This window comes from Vicia villosa, linkage group LG4 (genome assembly GCF_029867415.1).
Source record: "Vicia villosa cultivar HV-30 ecotype Madison, WI linkage group LG4, Vvil1.0, whole genome shotgun sequence".
Taxonomy (NCBI): domain Eukaryota; kingdom Viridiplantae; phylum Streptophyta; class Magnoliopsida; order Fabales; family Fabaceae; genus Vicia; species Vicia villosa.
Window position 1 is genome coordinate 49,130,304 of NC_081183.1, and position 14,786 is coordinate 49,145,089.

Sequence of the window (14,786 nt, forward strand, 5' to 3'; positions counted from 1 at the left end):
CGACGTTGAGTTACCCTAATGATCGATAACATTTATGATATAGGCGTATGCCTCGCGACGTTGTTTTGTGATGTTTGTGATTTGTTGCATTGCATCAGTGTCTCATGATTTGCATGTTTTAGCGACGGCCTGGATTGACAAACAGCGGCGAAGGCTTATGCTTGTTTTGATGCGTCTATTTATTGGCAATTGGCGATGGGGGCTGAAGCCCTGGGTACCACATGCATGTGCATTTGTTAGAGTCGCATTTCATTTGTGTGATTATGAGTTTATGTGTTGTGATGTGTGAACTTATGTGAATTATTGTGAAATCTGAATATGAATTTATGTGAGATATGGTGACGTGTGTTGTTTTGATTTAAATAGTGAAGTAAACTAGACGGTAATGATTATACCGCAAAGTGATGATTATTATGACTTAAACCGTATATATACTGTTTATCATCACCCTGTTTATATTGTCTGATATCTCACTCCTTTTATTTGTTTTTCCGTTACCTTTATACTGGTAACGTGCAGGTGATAGCCTTGAGGAAGATTTAGACGATGTGAGTCGAGTCGATGGTCACTCTGATACGTAGCACTCGGGGGGATAAATGCGTGTTTTAATTATTTGTTACTTACTGAATTTTTAGTAATGTTTTATTGTTGAATTGTAGCTTAAAGCTATTTTGCAAAGATGTTATGATTAAATTGAAAATTGTGAAGTTTTGTGAATTCCGCTGCAAGATAAAATAATTATTTTGATAAAGTAATTTTTGAGGATTAATTTTAAATTCCTGTGCTATGTATCTATATGAAGGCAAGTAAGTCGAGAATGTTTTTGAAATAACGAATATGTGCTACCTCAAATGAACTTGTTTGAAATTTATACTCTGATTTTATTATATTTTTCGGGTGGAATTTGGGGTGTTACATAGCGAGCTTGCGCATTTTCAAATTTTCACTCAGCATCCGCTTAGCGAGCCAGGGACGCTTAGTGGACGTGCGATTATGCAAAAAAATAACAGAATCACACAGCACTGCGTAACCACACTTCCACCACTCAAAACTCATCCCAATCAACAATTAAACACATAAAATCACAGCATCTAATATCATTCATCATCAATCATCACTAAAAACATGTTTTCAACCAAAAGTTCATACAATTTCATCATAAAACCCTAATATTATAAAACATACAATCCATGGTTCCTACATACAATCTAACCCACCCTAAACATCATCATACATCCCTTTAGCATGAAAAAATCACACCCTTACCTTGGGTTTTGGATTGAAGTCAACTCTATCTTCAAGACCTAGTTTCTCCTCTTCTCTTCACTTTTCTCTTCTTTCGCTTCTTTTCCCAATTTTCACTAAATGAGATTCTAATCTTCTATTCTCTAAAACCCCTGTTTTTGTTAAACCCTTACTATCTTCTAAATTTCTAATGGGCTCTATTTAGCACCCATAAATTACTAATATTAAATTAGGCCCAATAACTAATAACACTTACTAACTTATGTTATTTACTAATAACACTCAATAAATAACACAAAATCAATTAAACACACAATTAACATATAATTCACAATTAAATAAAATACAGAAATAAAACGTTCGTTACAGTTCCCATCCCCCAAATTTTCAAATTTTCCGCTACAGAGTCTGGGAACCCGGTTCCTCCAAACTGGGAACCGGTTCCCGCTGTAGCAGTTTCAAAAAAAATTGTTTTTTGCTGCTACGAGTTTCACCTTTCAAAACCCCAAAACCCCTAATTTTCCACACGAAAATCATCAAGTTTTATGGCTTATTCAGGTAATCATCAACATCATACATCAAATATATCCACACAAACAACATGAACACATCAATTGCACACAATTTCAATTAAATATGTACATTCCCTTCGATATGTCTACCCCCAAACCTAACATGCAATCATCAATCTACCTACAATTATATCCCTTATTAGATAATCAGAACCCCGCTCTTACCTTAGTCTGAAGATTCCTCAAGCTTTGACCATGGCTTCTCTCTTGCCCTAGGCCATAATTCTTCCTCTTCTCTTTATTTCTTTCTTTTCTCTGGTTTCTACGATCGATTGAGAATAATGATTCTCTATTCTCTCTTCTAAACTCTTTGACCCCCAATTGGAATTCCAAAAACATAAATGATTCTCTGGTTTCTTCAAATTTATTTTTAATATCTTATAACATAAATGTATTGATGATTAAAATATAATCAAAATTTGAAAAGAATTCCACAAAGATGGATGTCAAAATTAATATTTTACAAAGTAATAAGATCCAAATGAATTTTCATATGAATGATAAGTAGCTTTTGGGTCTCCATCATTTAGCTTTAGATTGCCTTGCACTCTTGGGCCTTGAGTTCTTTGTAGCTGATTTCTTAGGAGACAAGAAACTAACAGTTTACGTTTCTTCGTTAGAATCCTCTCCGGACATCCTCTTTGAAGGAGTATGGCTCAAGCTATTATCCGGGCTCCAATTCTAGGCAGCAGAAGGCGAAGCGGTATCCTAAAGAAAAAACAAATTGATAAGGAAATTGCACACATTATGAATAATTGGGGCATAATTAACTAAAAACTACTTACTGTTTGATTAGTACTTGCTGGTAAGGCTTTGGGGACAATGAGCTATTGAGATTCCACAATTTCTTTTCCCTTAATACTTGCAGAGAGGGAAGGAATTTCTTTTCCCTTAATACTTGCAGAGAGGGAAGGAATGTTTGAAGCATGCTAAACAGATTTAAAAGTTCAGTTTAGATTTTGCAAGAATGATAAACAAAAGACATATAAGTTATATTATTTAGACAATAGTAAATAGTAATAAAAGAAAACATACATAAGTTATTTTATTTATACTCATATTTGTCTGCCCATTTTTTAATTATGTTTGTCGGCCCATTTTTTTATTATGCAAGTAAAATATTATCTATTATTAATAATTTCTTTTTCTTTTAGTATACCTCATAGTATCTAGATAGATACTCTCGTACTCGTTTTCCCTTTTTTTATTTTGTTAAAAAAATATATATTTTTTTAATTTAGAACCCATTGTTTCATCTTTGAAAATATATATTTTTTTGTATTAAAAAAATATTTTTTATTAAAAGTTTTTAAAATTCACTTTTTTTATATACAAAATTTTTAAGATTCACTTTTTATAAATTGAAAAACTAATAAAAATTATTCCTGTGGATAGATTACCGACTAAGAATAATTTGATTAGACATAATATTATTTCCGTGGAGCATTGTATTTTTGCAACTTTCGGTTAATGTGCTTTGTTGTTTGGTTTTGAGTGTTTTATTTTCGTTTGGATCAAGATGGTGTTGTAATTGTAACTTTTTGTTGTTTCTCAAGTTCGTCTTGTGCATGATGGACTGGACTCTTTTCGCTGGTAATTAGGGGTGGGAATAGGCTAGGCTAGGCTTTATAAGGCCTGGGCCTGGCCTACGATAAACTTACAAGGCCTGAGCCTGGCCTATGGCCTACTATAGGCTCGTTTTTTCAGTCTGGCCTGGCCTTTTTAAAAGTCTGGCCTGACCTGAAAGCCTATTTAAAAGTCTCTTTCTTATTAACGTTTTCAATTAAAAAGCCTCTTTCTTATTAACGTTTTCAATTAATTCATATTACTTAAGAAGCCTTATAGGTCGCATATATATGAACATTTAGACCGACCTATTTAACATTTTTTTCTAATATATATGCATATATAGACCAATCTATTTAACACTTTTTTAATATATATGCATATATAGGCCAACCTATTTAGACTAATTTTAATATATATGAAAATATAGACCGGCCTACAAGGCTTTATAGGCTTTTTTAATAGCCTAGGCCTGACCTATTTTATTAAATAGGCTTTTAAAAAAGCCCAAGCCTGGCCTATTTATCAAATAGGCCTGGACTGGCCTGGCCTTAAGTAGGCTAGGCTATAGGCCCCTGTAGGCCGGCCTGGCCTATTCCCACCCCTACTGGTAATATATCGGTTTAGCTTCTTCAATTTTTTTTTTAATATTTTATAACATAAATGTATTGATGATTAAAATATAATCAAAATTTGAAAAGAATTCCACAAAGATGGATGTCAAAATTAATATTTTACAAAGTAAATCTCAAGGACTAGAAAGCCATTGTGATCAAAATTAAATTCTACGTAAAACAGTGACTAAATTTGTCTCAAAAACCCCATACTCTAACAGCACCATCAGTATATCCACTAAACAAAGTGCTTCCATCAGCACTCCAGTTCAAACTAGTACAGTAGATGACCTTCTTCTTGGTAGTGCTACTGTTACCACCGGTGGTAGCAACACTTTCAGTCTTTAATTCAATCTTCAAATCCTCAACAATGGTAGCATCAGTTTCAGTGTTTAATTCAATCTTCAAATCCTCAACAATGTTTTTGCTCTCCAAATCCCAGATCCTAATGCTGGACTCAGTTGCAGCACATAGCCAGTACCTGTTAGGACTGAAACACAAAGCATGAATAATAGAGCCAGCATCAAAAGAGTAAATTCTCTTTCCGTCAACCAAATCCCAGATCAGAACAACACCGTCTTTGCCACCACTAACACAGAAAGAACCATCAGGTGAAACAGCCACAGTACTGACATATCCAGAATGTCCAACAAGAGTGTTTCTCGCCTTGCAATTGGTCAGATTCCAAACCTTGACAGTTTTATCCCATGAAGCAGAAACAAAAGTCGGCTCCAGAGTGTTAGGGGTGAATCGGTTAGGAGTGAATCGGACACAGCTAACCCAATCGGAATGAGCATCACCATCACCATCCTGGATAGTGTATTTGCACTCACCGAAATTGGTCCACAGCTTAATCGTGCGGTCACGAGAAGCAGACACGATATGACGGTCGTCATTCGAGAAAGCCACAGAGAGAACATCCTTGGTGTGGCCAATAAATCGGCGAATGGAGATTCCAGCGTTGAGATGCCACAGACGGAGCTCACCATCCCATGAACCGGATAGAGCGATCTGACCGTCGGATGATAGAACAACATCCTGAACAAAGTCTGAGTGACCGGTGAGACGGCGGCGGACGACACCGTAGGTCTCGTCCTCCTTGGTAAGGTTCCAGAGGATGATGGATTTGTCGCGGGAAGCGGTGACAATCATGTCAGAATTGTTGATCGGGGTGGCAATAGCTGTAACCACGTCAGTGTGAGCACGCATGGTGCCTCGAAGAACAAGACCCTCAGCCATGGTTGGTTGCTGTGGTAAAGAAACTGTGAAGCTGCTAGGGTTAGTAGTTGTGAATTTAAGAGTGGTAAAGAAACAAATTATATGATTTGTTTTGGAAATTTTATTATTGAAAGAAAAAAGTTATAGCAAATAATTAAGTATCAAAAATAATATTTTTAAAATAATTATTTAAACTAATTTTTATTTGTTGTTTTTCTTAAATTGTAAATTTTTAAAAACTAAAATATGTAATACTAATAAAATCATTTAAAAATAAAAAGCCAAACAAACAGATCATTAATCAAAGATTTTAAATTCACATTCAAAATTAAAAATACAACAATTAAATCCGAGATACATAAAAAATACTTAATCTAATAAAGTTGATATTTAGTCGAGTTATCTCATACCTCATCTTATTTTAGGATTTGTTAGATTTTGTTTGAGTTGATTTTTTAGAGAGTTTTGAAGAAAAGAGTTTTGGAAAGCTTTATTTATTTTTAGATAGTTTTGAAAAGAAATATTTTGAAAAATTATCTCCATTATATAATATAAATTAAATGGTTGTTTTGTAAATGGAAATTAACTAGGAAAATAATTGGTAGTAAAATTATATCCATGCTACGGCGTATATCGTGGTTAAATCACAACAAATCCCCAACTAACTCTGTTTCATAGAGATTAGCTACGAAACAACTACTGTTTTTTCCGTAGCTAATCGAAGATTTTCTTGTAGTGATATATATATATATATATATATATATATATATATATATATATACTCAAATATTTGATTATAATGAGAAATAAGAAAATTAATCTTAACCAATAAATTTTTATAATTCTCACCAACTTTTATTTACATATTTTAAGAAAGAAAATATTTAATTTTATGTCTTTTAAATATAATGATAATCAATCGAAATTAATTTTTTAGATTTGGCGAAAATTATATAAATTGTAAATTAAAAGAACTATAGAAATAAAAATCAATCCGATTCATTAATTTTAGTCTATTGAAATTTAATTATTATGATTAATTATTTTCATTTCTCTTTATAATAAATGTTCTCACTTAAATCGTTTTTATATTTTAAAAAGAAGAAAAGGTATTGAGTCCTTTCTTCTGCTAAATAATTTGTTTACAAATTATTCTCACCTTATTTTAATAAATTATATACAATATAATTTATAAAAATTAAAATTAATTAAATTATATTTTCATTTGAAAATATATATATATATATATATATATATATATATATAATATTAATACTTAAATGATAAAGATTTGTTGAAATAAGATAATTTCTCAACGACTTCCTCTATATAATTAAATGGCTTAAATAATATTTATGTTCCTCTAAGTTGACGTGTTTTTGAATTTATTTCTTAAGTCTATTTTTTTTTATAAAGTCCCTAAGTGTTGAGTTTCTTTTGAGTTTAGTGCTAAACGTTAAGAACCAGTTGCAAAACAAATGATGAAACAAACGTTTTATTGACATGGCCTACGAGGGACCAAATCCAAAAAAAAAAAAAAATCCATCTTCTTCTCATCCCGAACCTCCATTTCTTCATATCAAATATCTTTTTTTTTCTCTTATCTCCAACCTTCAACCTCCATTTTTCCCTCTTCAATCTCCATCTTCAGCCTCCATTTTTTCTCATCTCCATTTATTTTATCATACACAACATTGTTCATTGTTCTCAATCGAACCAAACGTCATTCTCAATTGAATTATCACTTTAATCTTCATATTTAAACCCTAAAATATGTGTCTCCTCTTCTAAATCTCTTTTCTATGTTTTACCTCTGAAACAAGAGTGATGTGTTGTTGTGAAAGTGTTAAAGTAGTTTTTGTATGTTGAATTTTTTATTTTGTCTCTACCAATAGTTAGATTCACGGTTTGTTCATATTCTTCAATGGTAGAAGTGTTTGCATGTTATTAGATTCTCGACTTTATCAACCTTACTTTCTTATTGGTTAAACACTTCAATTTTTAATATTGGTCAAGAGTTTTAGAGTTGCACTATTGATTTAAAACGTTTAGTTGTGAAATCAAGAGAACACTTTCTATGATGAAAAAAATAAATATTTCCCCCTAAATTATGATTCTTTTGTTGTAATTTTCTGTTCAAATGAGTTAAATTTCAGATAACAAAAATGAATTTAATTCTATAAGTGTTAATTAATATGTTTGTTATGCACGTAATGGTTTAAATGATTTTGTTTCTTTTGTGCTCGTAAAATTTTGCATATTTAAAAAAATGAGATGATTACCATGAGATAATGAGCTTCTAAATTCATATGTTTATTTATGTGAATGATGTTCAATTGTTCATCGAAGTATCTATATAGCCAATAATATATTATTTACCCCCCTTATTTCATATGCTTCTAAAGAAGACTAGAGGTCACAATACTAGCTAATTAACTAGATGAAAATATAATTCCAAAGGTTTTTCAAATCATTCTTTATAGATTCGAGAACAGTTGAGTTAGATAAAGAATTACAAAAATGGTGGAAAAATATTAGAAATGTTAGATGTAACAGCCCGGTTTTATTTTCTTATTTAAATTATTAGGTGTTTTATTTATTTAATTATTATTCATGTGGTAATTATTTATTTGGTGTATTTTGGTGATTAATTGAATATGGGTGATATTTAATTAAGTAAGTGATTATGTAAATACTAGTAGATACCTAATAATGGGTCTAATTAATTAGAATGAGAGTTGGGTGGGTTAAGCCCAAATGACAAAATAGAGATAGTAAGGGTTATGTGAGAAAACTTAGAATTAGAGAATAGAAAGAAAAAGAGGCTAGAGAGAAGAGAAGAGAAAGAAGAGAAGAGGGAAGTAGATTCTTGAAGAGGAAGGACTAGAAATTCAAGGTAAGGGTTAGAATCCAAGTTCTTATAGTTTATATGATTGGGTAATTTTGTGTATGCTTTCTATTCTTCAATTTCATGAATTTAGGAAATATTAGGGTTTATGTGAAATCAATTGGATTTTGTGATTTGTTCATGTTCAATGTGTTGTATGGATGACCCATGGTTAGAAACATGTTTAGGAACCTTAAATGTGTGCTAATTTGCTGTCAATTGATGTATAAATTGTATGAGGGTTAATGGTTGTTTTATGAGGGGAATGGGAAAGAAAAATGGTGGTTTCTGAGTTTTTACGCAGTGTAGGTTGACCTACACAAAGGCATGAGTCGACCTGAGCAACCCAAAAAGGCAGAAAATCCATTTTCCTTTAACATGCGCCACTCTATGAATTATGTGCGTCGACCTGTAGAATTCCTTGCGTTGACTCATTTGTCGACCTGAGCTAACCCGAGAGGGGTAGAAAACATCCATGCGTCGACCTATGAATCCCTTGCGTCGACCTGAAGATTTCCATTTTTGACAGATTTTGTAAAGACCATAACTTTTGATCCGTAACTCCGTCTTATGCGCCGTTCGAAGCGTTAGAAAGCTAATGATATTATCTATGACAGGATAGAGTTGGTTTATGTTGAATGGTTTAATTTTGATGTTAATATATGAATAACATGTGACTTACTTATGTGTGCATTTTGAATTAATGACTTGTGACTAATATTCATAGATGTGTTAAGTGATGAGATATCCATGATATGTTGGGATGAATATATATATATATATATATATATATATATATATATATATATATACTATTTGAATGTGTCTTGTTGATAATGATCATTTAAAAGTGTATGTATCGAGATGTGAATTGAATAATGATAATGCTAGAATTGAATATATGTGATTGATTGATATGTGTTAAGTGATGCATTGTTTGGAATTGAAGTCATGTTGTGTATATTATGAAATGTTGGAAAGATGTGATTGTGTAGTTTAAGAGACAGAGATTGTCTTAAATGCATGAGTCTTGCTTTGTTGCACACGTACACATGCATGAGTCTTTGAAAGTGGCAATGTCGGGTAATCTCACGAAGATTATTTGATTGTCCCAAATCTAACGCCGAATGGAATTTGAAAGCTTAACGCCGTATGGAACTTTGAGGTGGTTATCTAGTCTATAGAGGAAAGACAATCGACGTGACCGGAAATGATAACGGATGGGATCCACATGCATATCTCATTGAGTCACACTTGAGTCGCACGTGTCGGTGTGAAATGTTGTTGTTGGTGTGATTTATGTGATATGAATTGTGTGGAATGATGTTGGTGGATATGCATATATGTGGATTTGTGATTCATTTGATATGAATAGTTGTTGTGTTATGAATGTGATATATGTGATTGAAACATATGTGATGTAGATGTGAATTTATATGTACTAATGATATATGTATATATGTGGGGATATGTGAATCATGTTTGATTGATGATGATACATGGGGTAAGAGAGGTGATTACATGTATACTTGTGATATTAATGACACGATTCCAATGATGTACATATATTCTATGATGTTTTGTGAAATGGGATAGAGATGAATATGTGCATTTGGTGATATATGTTCATACTTGCGATACATCGGTGAATCTTGTATATGTCTATATATTTGGAAAAACATGTATGCGTGATTATATGAAGATAACTTGTATATTTAGAATATGATTATGTTTGAATACAATTGTTACTTTGTGAATGTTGTCGAAAAGGATATGTACATAGAATCTATATGTTGGTGAAATATGATTATGTACATTGCTTAGAAACCATGTTTGATTATGTGGAATTGAATGAGCTAGGTTGTATGACATGAATATGTGAATCTTGATTAATTGCATAGGATGCATGTTTATGGGATGAGTGGTGAATTCTTGAAATGTATTCTTGTTGTGTTTTACATTTCCCATATTAAGTTTATCTATAATAACTTGAATTCTCACCGTTCTGTTTGAATGTTATCCTTTGTTGGTAACGCACAGGTTTTTGAGGATAGTGGTGCTTCGAAGGAGGCTTAGCTTAGAGATTTAGATCTCTTGTAGAGTGTCGTGACTAAGTAGTCACTTGTGCTCTGGTCATATGTAACACATGGGATTTGGATTTTATGTTTTTATGACTCGATGTTATGAGATATTTGTTTACTCATATTGTATTCGTATTTGAATATGTTATTTTGTTAATGTGTGGCCTTGAGCCAAGATGTTGAGACATGGTGGATGATGTACGGGAATCATCCGATTTTACCATTTATTTGATGAGATGATTATTCCTATGTGGTTTTGCATGTTGTTTTAAATCCCGTGTTATTTGGAAATGACCATTGCATGTTTAAAGATAAAATGTTGTTTTATTTTGAAATATGTGTAACGCCCTCGTGAGATGCATGTTTCTTTACTCTGATTTATGCAAATGTATGTCTTATTTATTTAGTATAGAATTGGGGGTGTTACATTAGACATAGTGACAAAAAATAAAATGTAGTAACAGAAACTCTGAATTAGGGACTAAAAAAAATAAAAAAATTAAGGACTAAAACCAAAAACATGCCAACTTACAGGGACGAAAAGAATATTTAAGCTAAAAATTTTAGGTTTGTATGAAGGTTGAGGATGAATATGAACAAAAATACAGAATTTAGTCACTAATTCAGTGGCTAAACTATTTAACGACCAAGTTATGGATTTGTGTTCATATCTTCATCCCCAACCATTATACAAACTCATATTTTTTTGAAACCCAAAATTTTGTAAAACCTTTAGCAGAGTAACGACCATCTTGTCTCTATAAAATACATAAAATATTTTTCTTCAAATGAAAAATATCATAGTCTTTGAAATATTTTTTATCAGGAATTAGCATAGAAGCTTTGAGTTTGCTTATATAACTCTATGGATGATGGGGTTGATAAATAGATAAACATAAGCATTATGTGAAGAATGAGACACGAAATGGAGAGAAAAGTAGTTGCTTTTTGCAATGGAGTTTACAAAACATAATATGAAGGTGAATGTGAGAAAACATCGAGGTTGGAGATAGAGTTTGAAGGTGAAAAAATGGAGTTTAGAGATGGATAAAAGAAGATGTTTTGTAAAAAAAATTGATTGCATCCTCCCATGCCATGTCACACTGGTGTCACGGCATTGGACGTTTGTCACCTCTAGAGCTGTCAAATGGGTAAGCCCGCCTTAGCCCGGTAAGCCAAAAATTTTAAATTGGCTAAAGTGGGTCGGCCCGATTGCTTAATGGTCTACAGATAATGAGCCCGACCCAATCATCAAAAGTCCGTGCAGTTCGATGGGCGAGCCCTGTAACATCCCAATTTTTATTAATTATTTTAGTAATTATTTTATTTGATGTTTTATTATTTATTTATTTATTTATTATGTGATACAATAATTATTTGGATATTTAATTATATGTGTATTTGTGCTATTTAGATTAATTAAATTATTGATAAGGTATAACTTATTGGGCCTAATTGGTAGAAATATAGCAATAGGTGGAATTAGTGGGTTAAGTCCAACTAACTTAAAGGAAGATAGTAAGGGAATTAGGTTTTTAGAATCATAATTTCATTATGGGGAAAAGACGAAGAAAAGAGAAGAGTAGAAGAGAGAAGATGATTTTGTAGAAACTTGAAGAGGAATGAGTTTTGAATCAAGTAAGGGGGAGAATCTTCATTATCTGTATTATATACTTATGCAATGTGTAGTATTAGGATATGTGTTCATCTCTCTATTTCATGATTTTCAAAATGTTAGGGTTGAGTAGAAATCCAAGAAATCTAATGCTTACACATGTTTTGGTATAAATTGTTGGTAGTATGTGATAAATACTGGTTGTATGTACCATTACTCGTTGTATGCAAGTGGTTTAGAGGGGTAGAGGCACCCGTTTGCGGAACTGATTGCTCTGCAGTTTTTCTGCAAAATCGCGAGTCCGCTAAGTTAGCTCATGCAGCTAAGTGAAGTCTGGGAGTGAATTTCAGAAATCGCGAGTCCGCTAAGCGAACTTGACCCGCTAAGCGACATTTTGAAAGCCAAACTTTCTAGATTTAGTTTTAGCTAGCGCGCTGTGTAACATCCCATATTTTTCCATTATTTAGTTTGATTTGAATTTAAATTATTTAATGGGATAATTGGTATTTTTGGCGAATTATTGAGAAATATAGTGGAAACAAATAATTGGGCTTTAGAGTTGTGATTAGTAGAGAGGGGTGCTAAGTGTGTAGGCCTCACTAATCATTATTCTATTTTTCATAAAATTGAGAATAAGGAAAATTAGAAGTAAAAGAGCCAATTCTGAAGAAGAGAAGATACGTGAAAGAGGAGATAGGAAGAATACCAAAATCGCACTGCAGAATTCTGGTTCTGGTGCGGAGCACCAAGCGAAGTGATCGACTAGCTGGGCGAGCGAGCGCCCAAATAGGTTTGTCGGGAGAGCCAGCGGGCGAGAGGGGTTTGAAAGTGGCCTCACTTCTGCCTCAGAGCGCCGGACAAGACAACCCTGTCGTCGGGAGAAGGAGGCCAGTCTGCAACTTTTAATTTTTGTATCTTTTGATCCGAGTGTCCGATTTATGTGCCGTTTTGGGCATTGTGAAGCTGATTCAGAGCTTTATATGATAAGTTGGTGGAATGGGCAGTGACCTGACTTTATTTTTTTAATCTTGATTTAATTCAAATGATGAATTGTAGCATTGTGTACATGAATGTGTGAATGTAGAAATGTGGTATGGTGATGAAACTATTTTGATTTCATTGTGATTGGATGATGTTTGACATGAATATATGTGTTATGTTCGAATGATTGCTAAGACGTGTGCATTCTTACTGGTGATGAAATGGTGAGATGTAATGAGACGATGCGATGCATCAGATCGGTGATGTTATAAGTATGTCATATGTGTGCATTCATTCATACGCATTTTGGGGATGGATCCCGGTGATGTTGTTGATCGAATGGTGGGCATAATTCTAATTGTGTGGAATTTGTGCCGGTTGGGCTGTATTTAGGTGATGATTAGGTTGGTCTGATGGGTTTAGCCCATGTATGGGTTGTACCACACTTGAAGCACGTTTTTTCTCCACTCTTGCACTCAGTCCTCCTATGTCCATTCATGAGTTGACACTGTCGATACTTTTAAGCTAATAGAAATTGTTTTATGATTAACAGAACAATGGCAGGAAGAGGTGGGAGAAACGATGTTGCTATTGCTGAGGCTCTAGGAATGATTGTTGGCGTGCTGGGAGGAAATGCTAATGGAGCTGGGATTGGTCCAAATAGACAACTGGCAGAATTCCAGAGGAACAACCCTCCGTTGTTCAAAGGCACTCATGATCCGGAAGGTGCTCATAAGTGGTTGAAGGAAATCGAAAGGATTTTCCGAGTTATTGATTGTGCTGAGAATCTGAAAGTGAGGTATGGTACTCACATTGTCCGAAGAAGCTGATGATTGGTGGGTTGCTACGAGGGCTGAGTTGGATACTGATGGCATAGCAATCACGTGGGCTGTGTTCAAGAGGGAATTTATGAGGAGATACTTTCCAAAAGATGTTCGGGGAAAGAAAGAGATTAAGTTTCTAGAACTGAAGCAAGGTAGCATGACGGTGCCTGATTGTGCTTCTAAGTTTGTGGAACTGGCTAAGTACTACGCTCGCTATACCAACGATGAAGCTGGCGAATTCTTGAAATGCATCAAATTTGAGAATGGATTTCATGACGAGATCAAGCAGGGTATTAGATATCAGAGGATCCGCAGATTTACTGACTTTGTGGATTGTAGTAGGATCTTTGAAGAGGATAACCTTAAGCTGAAGTCATCTCACCCTCGCGAGCTGGTTGATAAGAAAGGTAAGAAGCCTATGGATAGAGGTAAGCCATATGGTAAAGGGAATCCAGAAGCATGAGATTGGAAAAGGCCTAGTGGGGGAGATTCTGGTGCTCCCATTAGGTGCTACAACTGTGATGAACCTGGACATAGAAGGAATGAGTGCAAGAGTGGAGAAAAGAAGTGCTTCAAGTTTGGTAAGGCGGGTCATATTGCGTCTGATTGTAGGATGAAGACAGTGACTTGCTACAACTGTGGCGAGGAAGGCCATATCAGTCCACATTGCACAAAACCAAAGAAGAACCAATCCGGTGGAAAGGTTTTTGCTTTGTCTGGGTCAGAGACTACTCCTGAGGACCAGTTGATTGTTGGAGCAACTCACTCGTTTATTTCTATGGATTGTGCTAAAAGATTGAATTTAGAAATATCTGAGATAAATGGAAGTATGGTTATTGACACTCCTGCGTCGGGTTCAGTAACTACTTCGTATGCTTGTTTGAATTTTCTGATTGACATATTTGGTAGGGAGTTCGGGATGGACTTAGTGTGACTTCCGCTTGAACAACTTGATATAATCATGGGGATGAATTGGTTGCAATTCAACAAGGTTCATATAAATTGCATCACGAAGATGATTATCTTTCCTGAAGATGTTAGTGTCGAGGACTTGGAGTTGACGACTAAGCAAGTGGATGAAGCACTTAAAGATGGGGCTGCCATGTTCATATTATTTGCATCAATGGAAGGGAAGGGAAAAGCGGTGAGTAGTGAACTACCGGTGGTACGTGACTTTCGAGAA

At 33.9% G+C, this 14,786-nt stretch overlaps 2 protein-coding genes across 2 annotated transcripts; one reads left to right on the forward strand and one right to left on the reverse strand.

Annotated features, from left to right (window-relative positions):
• Positions 1-4,134: 4,134 nt before the first annotated feature.
• On the reverse strand, positions 4,135-5,261 carry LOC131599150 (small ribosomal subunit protein RACK1-like). Its single transcript, XM_058871608.1, has one exon. The coding sequence runs from the start codon at positions 5,234-5,236 to the stop codon at positions 4,196-4,198; it is 1,041 nt and encodes a 346-aa protein (XP_058727591.1). The 5' UTR covers positions 5,237-5,261; the 3' UTR covers positions 4,135-4,195.
• An 8,075-nt stretch (positions 5,262-13,336) lies between these two features.
• Positions 13,337-14,066, forward strand: LOC131597173 (uncharacterized). The gene is made up of 2 exons (XM_058869882.1): positions 13,337-13,505; positions 13,603-14,066. Exons 1-2 carry the CDS (start codon positions 13,337-13,339, stop codon positions 14,064-14,066), a joined length of 633 nt encoding a protein of 210 aa, XP_058725865.1.
• Positions 14,067-14,786: the final 720 nt, after the last annotated feature.